This window comes from Clavelina lepadiformis, chromosome 8, assembly GCF_947623445.1.
Source record: "Clavelina lepadiformis chromosome 8, kaClaLepa1.1, whole genome shotgun sequence".
Taxonomy (NCBI): Eukaryota; Metazoa; Chordata; class Ascidiacea; order Aplousobranchia; family Clavelinidae; genus Clavelina; species Clavelina lepadiformis.
The window spans coordinates 4,182,985-4,200,109 of NC_135247.1; the positions used below are offsets into that span (position 1 = coordinate 4,182,985).

The 17,125-nt window shown below is 36.0% G+C and overlaps 2 protein-coding genes across 5 annotated transcripts; both read left to right on the plus strand.

Moving 5' to 3' along the window:
- The first annotated feature begins 1,014 nt into the window (after positions 1-1,014).
- LOC143468216 (exocyst complex component 1-like) lies at positions 1,015-11,291 on the plus strand. 3 transcript variants are annotated; one of them, XM_076965261.1, is made up of 24 exons: positions 1,015-1,897; positions 2,033-2,160; positions 2,266-2,361; positions 2,511-2,580; positions 2,763-2,842; positions 3,142-3,297; positions 3,377-3,568; positions 3,739-3,871; positions 4,040-4,149; positions 4,657-4,809; positions 5,070-5,154; positions 5,614-5,718; positions 6,428-6,526; positions 6,638-6,747; positions 6,823-6,930; positions 7,770-7,834; positions 7,919-7,942; positions 8,570-8,587; positions 9,231-9,366; positions 9,465-9,542; positions 9,637-9,820; positions 9,948-10,147; positions 10,347-10,544; positions 10,784-11,291. In XM_076965261.1, exons 1-24 carry the CDS (start codon positions 1,771-1,773, stop codon positions 10,934-10,936), a joined length of 2,808 nt encoding a protein of 935 aa, XP_076821376.1. In that variant the 5' UTR covers positions 1,015-1,770; the 3' UTR covers positions 10,937-11,291. The 3 variants fall into 3 exon arrangements, with proteins under 3 accessions (XP_076821376.1, XP_076821377.1, XP_076821378.1); XM_076965262.1 differs by lacking the exon at positions 8,570-8,587; XM_076965263.1 differs by lacking the exon at positions 5,614-5,718.
- Positions 11,292-12,533: 1,242 nt separating this feature from the next.
- Positions 12,534-16,896, plus strand: LOC143468850 (uncharacterized). 2 transcript variants are annotated; one of them, XM_076966289.1, is made up of 10 exons: positions 12,534-13,778; positions 13,891-14,130; positions 14,278-14,424; positions 14,497-14,643; positions 14,796-14,945; positions 15,196-15,342; positions 15,512-15,667; positions 15,748-15,890; positions 16,050-16,107; positions 16,202-16,896. In XM_076966289.1, the coding sequence occupies exons 1-10, from the start codon at positions 13,682-13,684 to the stop codon at positions 16,255-16,257; spliced, it is 1,341 nt and encodes a 446-aa protein (XP_076822404.1). In that variant the 5' UTR covers positions 12,534-13,681; the 3' UTR covers positions 16,258-16,896. The 2 variants fall into 2 exon arrangements, with proteins under 2 accessions (XP_076822404.1, XP_076822405.1); XM_076966290.1 differs by having other exon boundaries at positions 12,541-13,778; positions 13,912-14,130.
- The last annotated feature ends 229 nt before the right edge of the window (positions 16,897-17,125 follow it).

The window sequence follows — 17,125 nt, forward strand, 5'->3', positions numbered from 1 at the left end:
CGGAAAAGTCACAGTAAAGTGTTAAGGAAGCCGCAATCAAAAACAAAGTACACAAGCACATTAGGGGCAATTCCCTGTACCAGACAGACATAAAAACCTTGTTACAGTGCGTAGACCAAAGGTGGGCAAACTGCAGCTCGCCGACATGTTTTTAATGGCTCTTCTAGCTGAATAGTAATATCCATTATCGTATTTGTATTGACACCACAGATTTTGCGGCTGGCTATTGTTTGTAACTTAGTTTTCCACAAGTGACTCTTTCGTTGAACAAGTTCGCCCACCCCTGGCATAGATCGTAGTTAGATTGTTAGAAAGTTTAAAAGCTTGGGTCGAGGCAAGTATTCATTCCTATGAACCTGTGCAGCTTTCTAATCATTTGCATGCTCATCTCAGGTATGGAAGACTCGCAGATCGGCCATACAAAACATTGACGTTAACCGCCATAAGCCGTAACTGGCAGGTCGATAGTCTCCAGTCACCAGACTGGTGCGATGCAGGTAAGGAGGGCAGTAAGGACTTCCCAACAGCTGAAGCACAATTTACACCCAACCAAGCTATTCCTGCGGAAATCATTGCTGCATGCATTGTATTGTTTATTTTTCGCCATTAACTGTGTGGAGCGAAAGTTACGGTGCTAACCGTTGTAGATACTGCACAATAAAACCACATGCTCACGAACAGTTAACGAGCAGGAAAAAGTGGCAAAGCCCAAAGGGCTAAAAACATGCAAGATAGCAATAATGCAATTGTGCTATAAGATGGTAGGTTAGCATGGCCAACAAACCCACAAAATTATTCCTAAGTTTAACTGAATTAAGGCCAAAATAACAAAAAACGAAACAAATACACTGTTTGAAGATGTAGAGGACATGTTCCTTAATATTAAAAACACGCATATTAATAGCCGAAATAAATATATAAAGCGACATATAGCCTATCTTAAGTGCGCAACAAATGGATGTTTAAAGAAACTGCACAAAAGAAACTTCATCCTAAGGACCGGAATCCCGTTTCTGTGGCCAGGAGAGGGCACAATATTAAGGCCCACATTGCCAGGCTTTGCAAGAAGGAAGCTTTAAAGCCACCCTTTTAAGTGTGCATTATAGGCCTATATGAATGCGATGCCATGATCGAAGAGTGAAAACTAGGCTATCCTGGAGCCCCAGATGTCGTTCGACGTTCACAACAATTTACGTGGTTTATGTTACGGTATCCTGCTGCACTCCATAAACTCGATCAGCCTTCATCTCCAGAAATGCAAACTATCACAGACAGCGTTGCCACTCGCCTGAGCCCAATGACATTGATTTCTATTTTCCGTAACACTGGAACAAGGCATTTCTTATTCTTATAATTATCAACGCTGTTATGCAAAGTTTGGATTTAGTATACAAGTGCACAACCACAGAATGCCTTTGTATACTAGACCAGATTGTGCAGAGTATGGCAAGAAGTCGCAGTGTACACCAGCTAGCCTACTTCCTTGCACACTGGAATTTTGCATCTGCACACCTGAGATCTTGTCGAAAACTGCCATACTTTGCAGTCTGGATCTTAGACCCTAATTAGCTTAATTACGTGCACAAAACTTCATGCAATGAGCAACTTTGATTGTTTATAACTTTTGAATTACTATAGCTGCGTGCATGAATCTTTTAGGATGTATTACGGTGAAGGCATGTTACTGTAAAAATACAGAAGTACAAAGATTAAGAATTATTGTAGGCCTAGTTTAACTAATAGTTTTTTTAATTAGTCTAGAAACTGGTCATGAGTGCCATAAAGCATGCTTTGCAGCGTGACGTTTTTACTCCTATTGGAGAAAGGCTTCTTGGTGTTGTCCATACGGCAAAAGCAAGTGGAAAAAAGAAGAAGTCATCATTTCTTTGTGCATCAGGTGATGGTGCTTGATATGAATGTTTAATATAACTTTGAATAATATTGCGTTTGTTAGCTGGTTCGGTGAGAGACAGTTATCAATGTTTTTTTTGTACTGGTTGTATTAAATCGCAATCATTTTATGTTTTTTTAGTAACAATTGAAAGGCCGGTTGCTGTATATATAAGCAAAATTAAGAAACAAGAAAAAGGCGAATCATATAAAAAACAAAAAGTGTGGCAGTTAAAAGAACTAAAAGTTGTAAATGGTAAAGAAGACAAGGTATATATATATATATATATGTATAAAAATATTAAGTATTATACAACATATGTTGTGATAATCTGATATATAATGCAAGACGATTCAACTGGATATTTTTTACAGGATAACACTGAGTTCGATCTGCAGTTTGAAAAGAATTTTAAGTGGTCTGCTACCAGTGTAGCTGAGAAACAAACATTTTTGTCTTGTTTATGGAAAGTATGTGATGTAATTATAAAACTTTATATGGCCATTAGCTTAGGGGATTTTCTTTTTTATCAATAAACTATGTTGGCACAAATCAGTATCATGCAGTTTTCAGCGCTTTTATTTCGAAACTCGTTAAATGTCACTGATATTCCTTACAGCTATGTCATCGTTACCTGCCAAGGCCACAAAAGCCTGCATTTGTGAATGTTTCTCAAAGTCTTTTGGAAGGTAGCTTTTCAGCTTTATTTTATTCTTTTTGTATTTTCTGTTCAAAAATGTGTAACACAATATGAAAAATATCAACTTGCACTTAACATGATTTTGAGGACAACATTTATCTTTTTTTTCTAATATCATGCGCAGCTTTTATTTGCCTTCAAGTTTCATTTATATTTTATTATTACCATAAGTTTCAGTCACTGGCTCTGAGGACTCGAGGGGAAATGTTGCTGCTGTTGGACCAGATGAAGATGCATTGGAAGACTACCAAGTAAGACCTCAACCTTCATAATATTGATATAAAAAAATTTTAATTGAGAATTTAGATTTATGATAATGCTTGGTCCAGACATTTATAGTTATTTCATGCATTGTAATACTAAACCGATACGGACCCCAAACTTCATGTAGGACATGCTTGCCCTGGTTAAAAATTCTAGAAATTTACAAAGTTATCTCCTTTTGTTGAAATTACGACAGACCAGGAAGTAGCATTTGGCTATAAAAATCTTTTAAATTAATTAAAAATTGGTGTGCTATGTAATGGATTTATTTTCTGCGCAATTGCAGGCATTAACAGAGCAAGAAGAACTAGATTTGGAAAAAATGATTAGCGAATGTGAATATGCCATCAGTGATGCAGAGGCGTTTGCAACATCCCTTTCCAAGGACTTGTCTGTGTTAGATGGACAAAATATACATTCCATTATGGGGTCAGAAGCTCAGGTATTTTAATGCTGGTAAATACACCGACCATTTTCGTATGAATGTTGCAAGCATCTGTTTTTACTTGCTTTGTTTCCAGGTGAATGAGCTTATGTTGTTGTTGGATAATGCTCTGAGCGAAGTCATTAATATCGAATCTCGGTTAGATGAATATGATCTTATGGTTGGAAACATTGCCTCTCAAATGGGACAGATGAAAAATCAAGAATCTTTCATACAGATAACAAACAAAAATCATGGCAGATTGTTAGAAGAGCTTGATAAGCTTGTGGTAGGTATCTGCACATAAAATACGCTTGGAGATTTGGTGTGAATCAGAACTTCAAAACATTCAGTCATGGAAAAAACTGGAAAAATAGTTTTCATCAAGCACTGGTATTCTTGTTAGAAATATATATATAGTAAGTTGTTTGAGTTATGAAAACTCTTTTTCTCATACAGATGCAATTAGATCTTTCTAAGGGTCACATCAAAGCCTTGCGAGAAGCTGATCTTGGCAAAGATAGCGGGATAGAGGCATGCACTAGTGCTGCTGATGCATTGCAACAAGCAATGGAAGTGGAATTACCAATAGGTTTGGAACTGCAAAAGTTTTTTCAGATAAATTGTGTATGATGTGTGTATATATACAATAAGCACATGAAAACTTTGTTAAAAACTCAATTACTTAGCTGTGTCAAATATTTTTTGTGGCTTGTTTTTCAGTCTTTATTGCATCTCATATAATGACTGTACACTTTAGGCTTGTCCAAGCTGCAAGCAGTTGCTGAGCAGCAGAAGTTGTTTGATAGTTTGAGGCAAATGTTTGCAAAGAGATTGCATGATCATATGTCTACGCTCTTCGTCAAGCAAGTATGTCAACTGTGGTTTGGTTTGGTATATACAAACAGTAAAAAGTGATATATAGTGGAAGCTCGTTAACTTAACGTTAAAGCAACCGATTAATTTACTTCGAGTTATCTGAACTTGATTAAGTTATTAACCATGAAAATACCACTGAGAGATAATAAATGTATTTATACAATGGAATAACGACGTTAAATATAGCACTAAGAATGTATAGTTGTTAAATTTAGTACCATCATTCTCTCCTTGGCTAGCCTACAAAGGGTATCATGAACTTCCGTAATCAAAGTGATCTTACTAATTTAATTGCTTTTATTCTTATTTAGTTTAGTATTGGCAACTTTGAATGTTCGCATTACACTTGATTCTTTATGCTGTGTCATGAATCTCGTACCCTTTTTATTGGTGATATCACGTTCAAATAATGAATATATCACTGCGTAATCACTTTTAACTGCACTGGTGTAGTAGGTATTTTGAACTGAAGTCCTTAAAAATTCCTCATATGTGCAGGGATCAGAACATCCTGGAAGTTCTCTTGCAAGGCAGTCGTCAAATTTACTTTTACCAAAACATTTCCCTTATCATCGTGACTTGCTCCCATTCAAGGACCTTATTCTTTGGCTGAAGCTTGCAGATAAGACAAAATACATCCAGCTTTGTACAGTAAGTGAAGTCAAATTGAAACCAGTAGCCATTTGACTGAATTTCAATTCAAGTTGCATGCTTAATACTGCACAAAGTAATATGGTAATTGTATACTTATGAGCTATGAATATTCTTCGATATAAGCCAGATCAAGGTGCATTGGTTATGGGTATAAATAGTAAATACCCTGGATACCAATACATGCATTTTTGTGCAAAGTGTGGCTTCCTATTAAAAAGATGTTCATTGTTTGACCAACACTTGTAATTTATTCGCAGATTTACACGAAAAATCTTAGTAAACTTTATACTCAAGAAATAAAGGATTTTATGACCACTGCAAAACAAAGATTTATTCAAGAAGGTATGAAAATGCCATATTTACTATTTAGATATGTTTGTCAAAAACATCACTTACCTTACATAAGGAAAAATTGTTATGTAGGCTACCTGTATTTCTACAGAATGTTATTCCTGTTTACATTCCATGCAAAGTGTATGAAACGTGAACTCATTGATTATTATTATCTTCGTATATCACTGTTGTGTCCACGTCATGTCCATATGCACCCAAGTTTACTGTTTGTTCGTCATTTTTTTAAGAAAACATCATGTAATTGGTGAATGTTATAAACAAAAATGGCGATTATATGTTATTTCCAGTTTTTGCGTACTTTTTGTGCAATTCATCCAACTTCAAGATTGAATATTGACTAAACTTTCGTGTGTTTTGAGTACAATGCTTAAACTTTAGTTACAAACATAGATTTAAACTGCTTGCTAAAGTATGAAACATTATCACTTTATTCTCACAAAAAAACAGCTGCATTGGATGGTGACGTTGGGGCAGCCGCGTTGAAAGCAAGCTCATCGCTCACTTTGAATATTCCGAGCAGTGAGAAAAGTCCTCACAAGTCTTTAAATAAAAGTATAACTCCGTGTTGTAGCTAAGTAGTACTGCCATCAATAAAAGCTACTTGCACGGCATACTGAACTAATGACAGTTAAAAGAAATTGAAAATTGAAAGAGATTTGTTGTTTTTCAGAGAAAATACAACACTTTTCACACTTAATTTCTATTTTGTAGCGGTTATGTATTGAACGGCTTAGATTTTCTGCATGGATGCACTTTTCCAGTTAAAAGTTTTCACTTTTTCTTACCAATGCTCATTTCTTAATGTAGACCTTAGCTGTTTTTAATGTGCAACAACTTGGTTTATGCAATTCCAACTTTTGAACCACTCACTTGTGTTTAATGATTAACATATTGTTTTAGTCAACTTATTCTTGATTGCTTGTTCGCTTTTGTTGTCATAAAATTTATAGGATACAACATATAGGTCATACAACATTTAGTTTGCTTAAAGGTTACAAAGATTCAAACTTTCTTTCTTGTAAAGCATTTCATCATGTTCATTGTCGCTCCACTGCACTTGTGTTATTATCAGCATAGAATAAATGCATGTTGGCCACTTGATATATGAAACTCATTAAAATTCATCATAAGATGTGTAGATTTTGCATGTTTGAACGTTTGCTTGATTGATTACACTAACAACTTATATTGCAACAAAGCTGCTAAGCAGATTCACTATTTTCAATTGTTTTAAGTAAAGCTCTTATTTGTTTTTATTCAGAATTGAGCTCCAGTATACGCAATTTATCCGGCTCACAAAAGAGCCTAAATAAAGAAAAGAAGAAGGTGTTTGGATCAACTCAAAACTTGTCAGTTAAAGGTTTGTCAAGTTTGCATACAGTCCAATGCTAAAAAAAGATTTTTAGATAAATAAGGAATTTTGTTTGAAAACTTGCTTTATTATAACTGGTTAATTGTTGTAAAACTCCAGCTGTTGGAAAGAAACTAAAATTTGGCCATAAGAAACGTGGGCTTGCTGGCAGCAGAGAGTCACTTGCTACTTCTGATTTTGAATTATCTGATCGACACAAGTTTAGCACTGTAAGAAAAAAGAAACATTTTCTATTAATTAAGTTAATGGCAAATGAATGATAAACATCGTGGCACTGTTTTTAGACATTTCGCGAAGTTTTAAATGAACTTGAGCCGACATGCCAAGACGAAGAACGATTTCTGACAAAATTCTTTCACTTAAACGTGGAGAGTTCTGACACAATGTTACCTGTAAGTTGTTTGTTTAGTGGTATGATAAGTGATTATCTGTTTGGTATTGATTACACTTGTCTACAAGCTTTTTCTGCTGTCATATGATTGTTTTCAAAGGGTATATTTAAGGAGTTGAAGAATGTGTTTGCTTTTTTTGTTATCATGTTTAGTTTTTGAGTTATGGTATAAATCAGGGGTGGGCAACATATGGCCCGCGGGCCGGATCCGGCCCGCGACGGGATTTTGAGCGGCCCGCAGACAGTTTCCGGTCTTACATGATAATGTGGCCTGCGGCCACATTCTGCCGCAATCCCTGTATTGCGTCACTGAATAAGTCCAAGTTTGCCAACCTGAGAAAGATGGCCATAAATCTACTTGTTCTGTTCGGGTCTACATACATTTATGAGCAAACATTTTCGACCATGAACATTAATAAGACAAAGCTGCGTTCCAATCTATTCAGGAATCCGGCCCGCCAAGTACTTCATTTTCTCATATCAGGCCCGCCGACCGAAGAAGTTGCCCGCCCCTGGTATAAATGATAGTTGCGTTTATTACATCTTTCATGGCAGCAAATGTGACTTGAAGGAGCACTAAACTTGTTTTCATACCTAACATTTTTATTTCAAATTTTTCAATTGAGGTCTGTCTAAAGTATTATAAACACTTGCACATAGTACAGTCCTTGGTCCTTTATCACTGCAACCTGTTTATACAAAATAAAACTCACAAATTCGATGGTTTTAAACTAAGATGTGCTGCAGGAAAATGTTCGTGTGGACTAGTGAATTTTCAACTCAATATGTTTTGAATATCTTAACTGTGATAATGTGATGTCTATATTGTCTTGATTGCAGGGAGGATCTGACGATGAAGAAGATGACACTGAAGTTGGCATCCACAGAAGAAGAAAATACCAAGAGTAAGTGCATAACTTGAACGAGGTTTTTGCATACCATGTCAACAAGACTTACTTAAAAATTAAACAACTGCGACCTATTTTCAGGGTTCAAGTCACAAAAGAAATAAGGTGAGCAGCGAATTGCTTTTGAGGCTTCTATAATATGGTAGCTTATAAATGCAGTATGTATATTGTATAAGTTGCCGATATGCAATTAACAGCAACTACTGTTGTTTAGTTTTGTATACGTTTGATGTCATTGTATGGTGTATGCGAGGTGAAAAAGCGAAAATGGTGAATTCTTATACCAAGCTGCCTGTTTGCTTGTATATTTGAGAATTTAACATGGACCCATTCTAAATGGCCTTAATTATTGACAGAAACCGCATTTTTTACCTAATTGTGAATATAATATGGGTGAAAGATACTATTTTCGATCATATTTTGTGCGAATCTTCGTAAATAACTGTAATATGTTTAGAATAGTACGTTTATACAATACACTTAGTTAAATATGTTATATTTGTTGTAAAATGTTGTATAAATCTTTACGTAGTATTAGTTCATTGAATTATATCATTTACCATTTGTTACTGCCACCAAACATCCATAGCCAATTTGCTTTTCTAAAATACAAACATGTTTTTTAAATTTAACGAGTCACATTTTTGTTTACCATGGTTATTGCCATCACCTTCATGTTTCGTTTCAAACTTTTAATGTGCACATTCACTGTAAATTTCATGAATTTTTAAGGCAAGATGACGCAATTTGGTAAGTTAAAGACGACTTGTTTCTCAGGGAATGACCTCTTTATCTTTTTTTGGCAATTGGTTGATTAGAGTGTCACAAGTTTTGTTTCAATTTAGGATCTTTTGCTGAAAGCTGTTTTTTTTACACATAGTAATCAATGTGCAGTTTGGTAAAAGGCAAAACATTAAAATTAAAATTGCTGTAACAAAACTTGTTATGCTCAAAAATATGAAATTAAATATTGTGCAGCTATAATTTTCTCAAATTTTGCAACTGCATGGACAATGTTTTTTCAAATTATTTCGCATGTTTTTTGTTTAATCTGACTTGCATGGCTCTGCAAGACGATTATGTTGCAAGAGAAAGTTATTTCAAAATCATTAAAACCAATGTTTTTGCGTAATTGCATATAGAATTTTTAATACTTTCATTACAAACTTGTTTTATGTAATTTTGTTACACTTTTCCATAAACATTTAAAAAGTATGAGTAACATTTGGAAATACTAAACTCATCTATTAACTTTTTTCCAGATATACTTTCACTAATTTTTTTTGTTATGTTGTTAACTTATTTTGATTTCTGTATGAGGTTTCATGGTTGAACTGAACGCAACAAATGTGTTTATTGATATGTTTTATTACATCTAATTTTCTGATGCCAGGCGCATGATGACTGAACTCTTTTCGATTGTTGAATCTCAGCTTACTCTTCTTGTTGCTTTTGGGGAGGAACTTGATCCTCTCAATTCTCTAAACATGCTCGTTGTGATTGGACAGAGAGTCACACAAGCCCAGCAGGCAAGATTTATTCACATTTTAACTCCCATGGTTATCGTTTTGCATCATTTGTGCAACTGTAGGTTGTTTGTACTCTACCATTTTGTTAATCACCGCAGGACAATGATGGATCATTTCTTGCCAAGATGCTGGGAAATTGCTTGATTGAAGTCAAGCGAAATTTCGATAACTTCATCGTAAGCTAAGAGCAGTTTTTTTTCTGTTCTGGGAAATAGAGAAATCTGTTAACGTTTCATGCCGAGATATTATGATTGCTGACTGAAATTACAGAAACTAAAGATAAGTGCAGTGGAGGAGGCCCACGTGGGAAAGGGCAAGAAATATGGAATCCTTCCATTTGTTCAAGATTTCGAAGATTTTGTGGAGTTGGCCGAGAGCATATTCCGCGATTCTGAAAGACGGTCAGATATTGACAAAGCCTACAAGGAATTGACCAAGGCTGTATTGGCTGCCAGTAAACTACTTCTTAGTTTTAAATATGAAATTCATATGTTATTCCAAAGATGTAACTAATTTATTTTAGACTTTTATACGTGATTGTCCCGTTTAAATCTATCTTTAACCTTTCACCTATTTACAAGTTGATAGAGTTGCTGCTGACAGCCCTAAAATACCTCCTGAGGTGGTGAAGTTTGAAAATTATCATCACTTGCTCAACTGTCTGTCAAGCTTGAAAATTGCCTGCCTTGAACAAAACAAACGCGATGTGAAGAGTCGTTACTCCGATAATCTGCAAAATTTCGTTACTGCTATGCTAGGAAGGCCTCTGGAAAAACTAAGTGTAAGTTTATTAGCATAAGGCATAGCCCGAAATGTAATTTTAACGGTTTACACCATTCACAGTATAAAGTTATTGTAAAGCTACTGAATAGTACTGGGATTTAGAGCGCTTATTGGTAATTTTAATTTTTTTTTAATTAATTTAATTTTGATCTTAGTTGAAAAGTCTCTTGAAGTTGTAACGCTTTTTTGTGTCACAGAGCTTCTTTGAAGGTGTGGAGCAGGTGATGGCTAGTGGAGTTAGAGCCGAGGAAGTCGGATTTCAGCTTAAGTTTAGCAAGCAGGAGTTGAGGAAATGCATCAAGGAGTACAGTGGAAAAGATGTGAAGAAAGGATTAGAATCGTTATACCACAAGATAGTGAAATACACCACAGAATACGACAACCGACTCTTACAGGTAATGAACTTCCAAACGAACCTATCGGGTTTTGTTAAAGTTGTTCTGTTTTAAATGATTATGGAAACTTTTGCAATAAATTTCCCACCAAATACTGCAAACTACAAAGAAGCTGCTACTAGCTACTGCAGAAAAGGCGTCTGTAGAATGAACATTAAATGCCTACAGTAAACTAACATGCGCCATTAATACTGATACACAGACTTGATTTTAGTTTTAACTAGGACAAAATGTTTTAGGTTGTATGGCAACACATGCAGGAGGAATTTGTCAGACAATACAAACACTTTGAAGATCTCATATCAAAGTGTTACCCGGATAGCGAGATAAAACTGGAGTTCACCATCGAGAATGTCTTGCTCTATTTCTCGTCAATCGCTATAACCCAGTAACTGACGACCTTGTCCAAAGCGTTGTTCATTTATATTTTACTTTCACTTTTTTCTTCTTGACATCTTGTCATCGTTATTTAACGTCTTTCAAGATAAATGATATGATACCGATGCTCTACTCCCTGAGTTACCTTTCTAACCAACAAGGAAGAAGGAGAAAATCACTTAAGAGAGAATTTTTCTTCAGAATTGTTTTAGTACATTAGTGGTATTTTTACACCAGCTGAGTTCCGTAAAACTCACCGTTGAGGCTGCTGTTTGCATTATCTCGTGCTTGATTTTTCCTGTAACACGTGCAATTATGTTATTATTATGATTATCCTTCAATAATATACATTTTACAATACACTAAAAACTGCTCATATCTCTAACAGTTAAGAGAGAACGTTTGGGTCTGCGTTTATTTGCACTAGATAAATAATTTTCATCTATCTATAGCCATTAAGCTTGCCCAAGCCTGCAGGTTTTCTACCGTTCATTGTAGGTCACTGCAGAAAAAAGTTTTGAGAAATACAAAATGTAACATAACTTAGAAACTGAATTTAGAACTCGATAATAGCTTGGATAAGCCGAAGATGTACTAAGTGTTGTTGCCGATTGGAGTGGAAACCTTGAAAATAAAATAGTCAATAGCAACAAGTGCTAACCTACCTGTTTTCCTGATGCATACCAATGAGTTTTCCACAATCTCGTCACATGATACAGGGAATATTCTTGCCATAAAAGATATAGGAAGTCTACTATTTGTCATCCTCTTTCGACTTACAAAATTGATTGCATTAACGTAACGTTTGATGTAAGGTTATGCAAGTTACGGGTATGCGCGCATACGGTAAACTTGTATTGCACCATAAAATGCACTATATCACAGTCTCGTACAGTGAGCTTATAGTGAGGCCAAACTTGTTTAAGTTTCTGCTACTTGTGTTCAAGTATTCTATCTTTAATTATAAAAAATCTCAACTTGTGAATACGTTACTGCCGCAAAACTATTTCTAGAGGAATAATTAATTTATATTAAAGATATCGGTTTTTTTAGAAGTTTAGCTTTCAAGCCTTTGTACCGTGCTACTTTTACGTGTTAAATGGGATAAGCGAATGACAAAATATTTACATACGCTTAATTGGTCGACTTAATAAGCGCAGCAAGCATGTTCGGTGGCCACGCTGACATGAGAACGGTACCAACTGCTTTTTTCCTGACATCTTGTGTAATGTTTAAGTATTCAGTTTGTGAGGATATTTTACTCAGCAAGATAATTTAAAAGGGTTAGCTCCTAACAGAGTAGTAACGTTGAAACAAGCAAAAAATTGTGTTTTCTGTTTGCCCATATTTTCCTGTACAAATCAGCTGTAACAATATGCTTGCAAGTATAGTTATTATAGAATAGTTAATATGTGTAACTGTTTGCAAATAACAATCTGTGGTTTAATTGTTAATGTGCAGCTTGAATTCTTTGAACGGGCCGAATGTAGCTAATCAACAGACGTGGTGCAGAGCTTAAGCGGATGTTTCGGGATTGTCGGTTTTCCGGTATAGCACGGCCGGTTATATCTTTATTGCGTTGAGCGCAGCTTAATATACCATGCCTGTTAGGACAACATGCTAAATTATGGAGGCTTTTCATACAATTTGATCCGCAATAAGAAGAGAAACGCGTCGTATCTTGTGGTTTAGATTATGGTTTCCAGAAGCTATGTCCGAATGTCTTTGATTGAATTTAAAACAGCGTTGCGGGTTGGAGATTTTGAAAAGCAGAGTAAATTGAAAATAGAGACAAAACAGTCTATTAATAGTAGATCACTTGTTAACGTTTTACTATGAGTAAGCAGATACTGGTAAAGGCTTGGAATGTCAACGAGAATTTTCAGAGCTACGTTGTCGATGATATGGCTATAGATGCCGCTGCAGTGTAGTCTTTACTGGATGGCTGACAGCAAACTTCCCAAGAGCAATACTTTCTAACTTACTGGGCGTTTCTTGGATGTTACACTGCATACACGCTTTGAATAACCGTGGCTGTTTTATTTTTATTGGCTTAGAGTGTGTAGGCCACACGATTTACAGTTGATAAAAATCAGGAAAGTTTGATAAAAACGAATGAATCAAAGGTTTTCGTTCGCAAAACAAACTGCCGCATAAACCGGATGTCAACCCGATATGTACAAATCATTTGTGCACAGAATAGTTTATGCTTTGTCAGTATACTGCTTGATATACGGTATAGGCAAAAGTGCTCTTGTCTCTTCGTACGGTGTGACCCGAGTTTATTTAACAGAATGTGGAGAAATTCGTCTTGCCAACTGCAAAAACGTTTCAGGTCAATATGGACAGTTTCTTCCAGTTGGCATTTTTAGTCTTGATTGTAAAGTATAATTCTGCAACCTTTCATTTGTTGCTTTTGAGATTAACTTAAGTTGTACAGTATGTGTGATAGAATTAGCCATGGGTTTCAGTGCAGAACATCGGAGTGTAACAACAAAAGCTCAGCCGCTAACTCGTTAAGCAATTTACTCAGCCACTAATTATTTTGAGTAACTGAAAAACAAAAACATATACCGTAAATCAACGCTTTTCGTTTACCTGTCCTTATTATTGTTTTCTGAAATGCTTTAATATATCAAAATATTATAAATATGATATGATTATTATGTATATGTTTATATATCATGTACATAATTGAATGTTTGTCTGGGTAGAAACCGCGGCCTTATTTCCCCTGTAAAAACTTTAAGCACAAAAACATGAAAGCAGTTATATATTTTTCCATTTTTGTGTTGGGGGTTTTTGCCAGCGATGATGTGCCGACCACTATACTAGAAATTGATGATGTTTCTAAAGGTAAAATGTGATGTTTTCTACTTGGTTCGTATATCTCCTTCAAATAATTGTGAATTTTCTGTGTATAAAGGCTTTTGACCTTGCTGCAAGGTTACTTTTTGTTCAATTCCAGATTTTTCCGATTTGTTAATAGATAGCATGTCACAGTCACAGCAACCGTCTTCCACATCCACCACCACCACCACCACCACAACTTCTTCCACGACGACAGCAACGACCACACAATCAATGGACACGTTATGTATTAACAACTTTGGAGAGTGCTTCGACAAAGAAAGCACCGAATCCTGCGCTCAAACCAGCTCCAGTCTGTCTGGTCTATGTGGAAATGATAAGATGTGTTGTGTACCAAGTAAAGTATTTTAAACCTATTAACTTTGTTTTGTGCATGACTAGCTTGTTATTGTTATTTGCAACATCGGTCTAGCTTATACCGATATACTTCAAGTTTATGAAGTTTAATCATATATTTTATAAATGTTTCTGGAATTCTCTCCAGGTCAAAGTGATAAGAATTCCTGGCTAGAGGAAGACAAAAATTGTGAGGTAATTTATGGCACATGCACACTTGATACATCGACATGCAGCGGAAATTGGGACGAAGCGGCCTGTGGTGGTTCAGGCCATAGAAGGTGTTGTTCCCCTGGTATGTAAAATGATACCAGAGAAAAAAACACAGGTTGCCACAACAATCACACGTCTGTTGCTCATTTTTCAGACGAAGCCCAGCAGGAAAGTTGGACTAGCGAGGATGAGTCGTGCTTGCAAGGCTTGGGCACTTGTCAGCATTCGAGTGATGCATGCGAAGGTACTTATCAAGAAGGAACTTGCGGCGGTCCTAGCGCAAGACAATGCTGCTTGCCTAGTAAGTCAGACCCATCTCCTCATAATTTTTAATCATTTCGCCTTTGTTCAGGTTTGATGATCCATCTCGCGCCAGTTTTGTTGTAACTTCCCTCAGAGCGAAAAAGTGTGATGCATGAATATTTCAATTAAACTTCTTTTTGTTTGTCTTAGGCGCCAATACTCAAAACGAGTGGGAGACACACGACACCGAATGCACCAAGAATTGGGGCGTTTGTCAATCTGACCATAAAGAATGTACAGGCGGTGAATATGAACAAGGTCTATGTGGTGGGCCAGATGCTAGAGAATGCTGTGTTCCCAGTAAGAAAGTGTTCACTTTGTATTTTTTCTTTCTTGGTCATGAGTGGAATTTTCAGTGAAGCGTTAATTATACGATTGAAAGAGGAATTATATTCATAAAGAATGGTTGTTTTCGGTTCTGCGGAATGACTCTTACTATATAGCTATTTATAACTGCGCATTACGAACGTACGTTGCTATCCTGTTCCCTTATGAAATGTACAATCGTTTTTATCTTATTTTTAACACATATTGTTTCAAACATCACCAGGTTCTGACACAATAGAACAGTGGAAAGGAGAAGAGGAAGCTTGTACCACGTCATTTGGTCTTTGTCAACAGGCGAATGAAGCATGTAATGGAACGCAGGACTCAGACTTGTGCAAGGGTCCTTCTAATAGAGTGTGTTGTTTGCCAAGTAAGCCGACTACAGCATTAATTAACTGGATACTTGTAATATTTTTGGCAATTTGTTCTTTACGTAATCGTCTTATCAGATTGCTTCTGATTTTGTTGTTGGTTGGTGGTGACTAGGATCATAGTAAGACCAGGAGCTGTTCATTTGTTTAAAGTAGTAATGCCTTTAGCTGACCAAGTAAAAGATCATTGGGCCAAGCAAGACTCGAGCTGTACCAAATCAGGAGGCAAGTGTCAATACGAGACACTGGAATGTAATGGAAGTACTAAAGACGGAAGTTGTGGAGGGCCACAGGAAAGGAAATGCTGTGTCCAGAAACAAGAAGGTAAAATTTGAAGTCTCCAATAATCTTTTCGATTATTACCTGTTTCTGTGTCCAGTATAGTGATTAATGTTCTTTCATAGATCACTCGCATGATAACAAAGGATCTAAAAACCACAACTCGATTTTTCAACGCCCTCTTTCGAAGAGATCTTTGATTATAATTATGGTTGGAGTAGTGGCTATCACGCTTTTAGTAATCGTAGGAGTTATCGTCACAAAAAGGGTGAATATCTAAAACATAAGCAAATAATATGCATAACCCATGCGGTTATTTTGTGTTCAAGCACGTCTCACATTTTAGATATAGCCTATAGTATATTTCTAACGATACACCTTAGCTTCGTTCTGTTATTTCTGATAACCCACTTTTGTATAATTCCAGAGCGGCTGCTGCGGATCTTACAAACGTGTTAAAAGCGATAGCTGGTACGAAAGAAACGGTGAGTGCTAACAAACAAAGTATACGGGATGGACCATTTGTCCATAACGAACATAGTTGCAGACTTATGAAGCGTTTTGTATTCATTACCTTAGGTACTGAAGAAACGGTCAATCTCACAGCATGCGACGAGAAAATCAACTACGCCTGATACAAATTTGAACAGAGTGTTTGGAATCGGCATCGTGCCCGAGCGACATTATCTCAGAACGCCAAGTCCCACCTTTGGCTTCGTTGTAGTTGATGCAATATTTTTTCTGAAGCCTTTTGTAACGTTTTTGTTTCTGTGTGTACACTTCCATTGCTTTGAAATAATTTCATTTGTTCTTGCTGTTAGTCACAGCAACGTGTTCGGCGCTAAAAGTTTCCGGGAGGTGGGAGCGACTGGTAATACTTGTTGGAAATATTAATACTATAATTACCAATACAATCGCAATCTGTAATACCACCTCACTGCATTTTGTGATTGCTATCTAAAAGATGTTCCCTGAAGATACGACGTTTCAATAAAACACGTATTGCCAGCTGCATTCACGAAAATCAGTTTGAATACGTGTCATATTGCTATTGTTATATCACAACTGTTATTTTTCATATTGCTTTGCAAATACAATATTCTTCTTCAGATGCACAACCGACATGTTTTGCATTTAAAATTTGCTTAGTATGTTTGATGTCAACTTTGAATCAACGCGCATCTGTTGTTGATATTTCCATGTCTATTTGTCCATTGTCACAGGAACTTTCAAACAAAAATGTTTTCATCATACTTAAATAAAATTAACAAAACAATTCCTGGATTGAACGAGCTGTTTATGTGACAAGTCATCATACAAACATCACGAACTTTATTTGGTCTTTGATGACGTTCATTTATATGATGAAAATAAACGTCAAAGACTGCTGAAAGCAAATATAGAAGCAGAGGTTTCGGCTTCTTTGCATATTTTAATTAATTTATTTTACGATCAGTTTAACTGATAAGTTACTCGACCACTTAAAGCAAGATCAGTGGAAGT

What these genes read in the sequence shown, in the direction of transcription:
- LOC143468216 (XM_076965261.1), top strand. Translation starts at nt 1,771, where the DNA reads ATGAGTGCCATAAAGCATGCTTTGCAGCGTGACGTTTTTACTCCTATT. An exon ending in AAGAGCTTGATAAGCTTGTG is followed by an intron (nt 3,569 to 3,738) that starts GTAGGTATCTGC and finishes TTTCTCATACAG; the next exon opens with ATGCAATTAGATCTTTCTAA. An exon ending in CAAGGCTGTATTGGCTGCCA is followed by an intron (nt 9,821 to 9,947) that starts GTAAACTACTTC and finishes CCTATTTACAAG; the next exon opens with TTGATAGAGTTGCTGCTGAC.
- LOC143468850 (XM_076966289.1), top strand. Translation starts at nt 13,682, where the DNA reads ATGAAAGCAGTTATATATTTTTCCATTTTTGTGTTGGGGGTTTTTGCC. An exon ending in TAGAGAATGCTGTGTTCCCA is followed by an intron (nt 14,946 to 15,195) that starts GTAAGAAAGTGT and finishes AAACATCACCAG; the next exon opens with GTTCTGACACAATAGAACAG. An exon ending in GAGTTATCGTCACAAAAAGG is followed by an intron (nt 15,891 to 16,049) that starts GTGAATATCTAA and finishes GTATAATTCCAG; the next exon opens with AGCGGCTGCTGCGGATCTTA.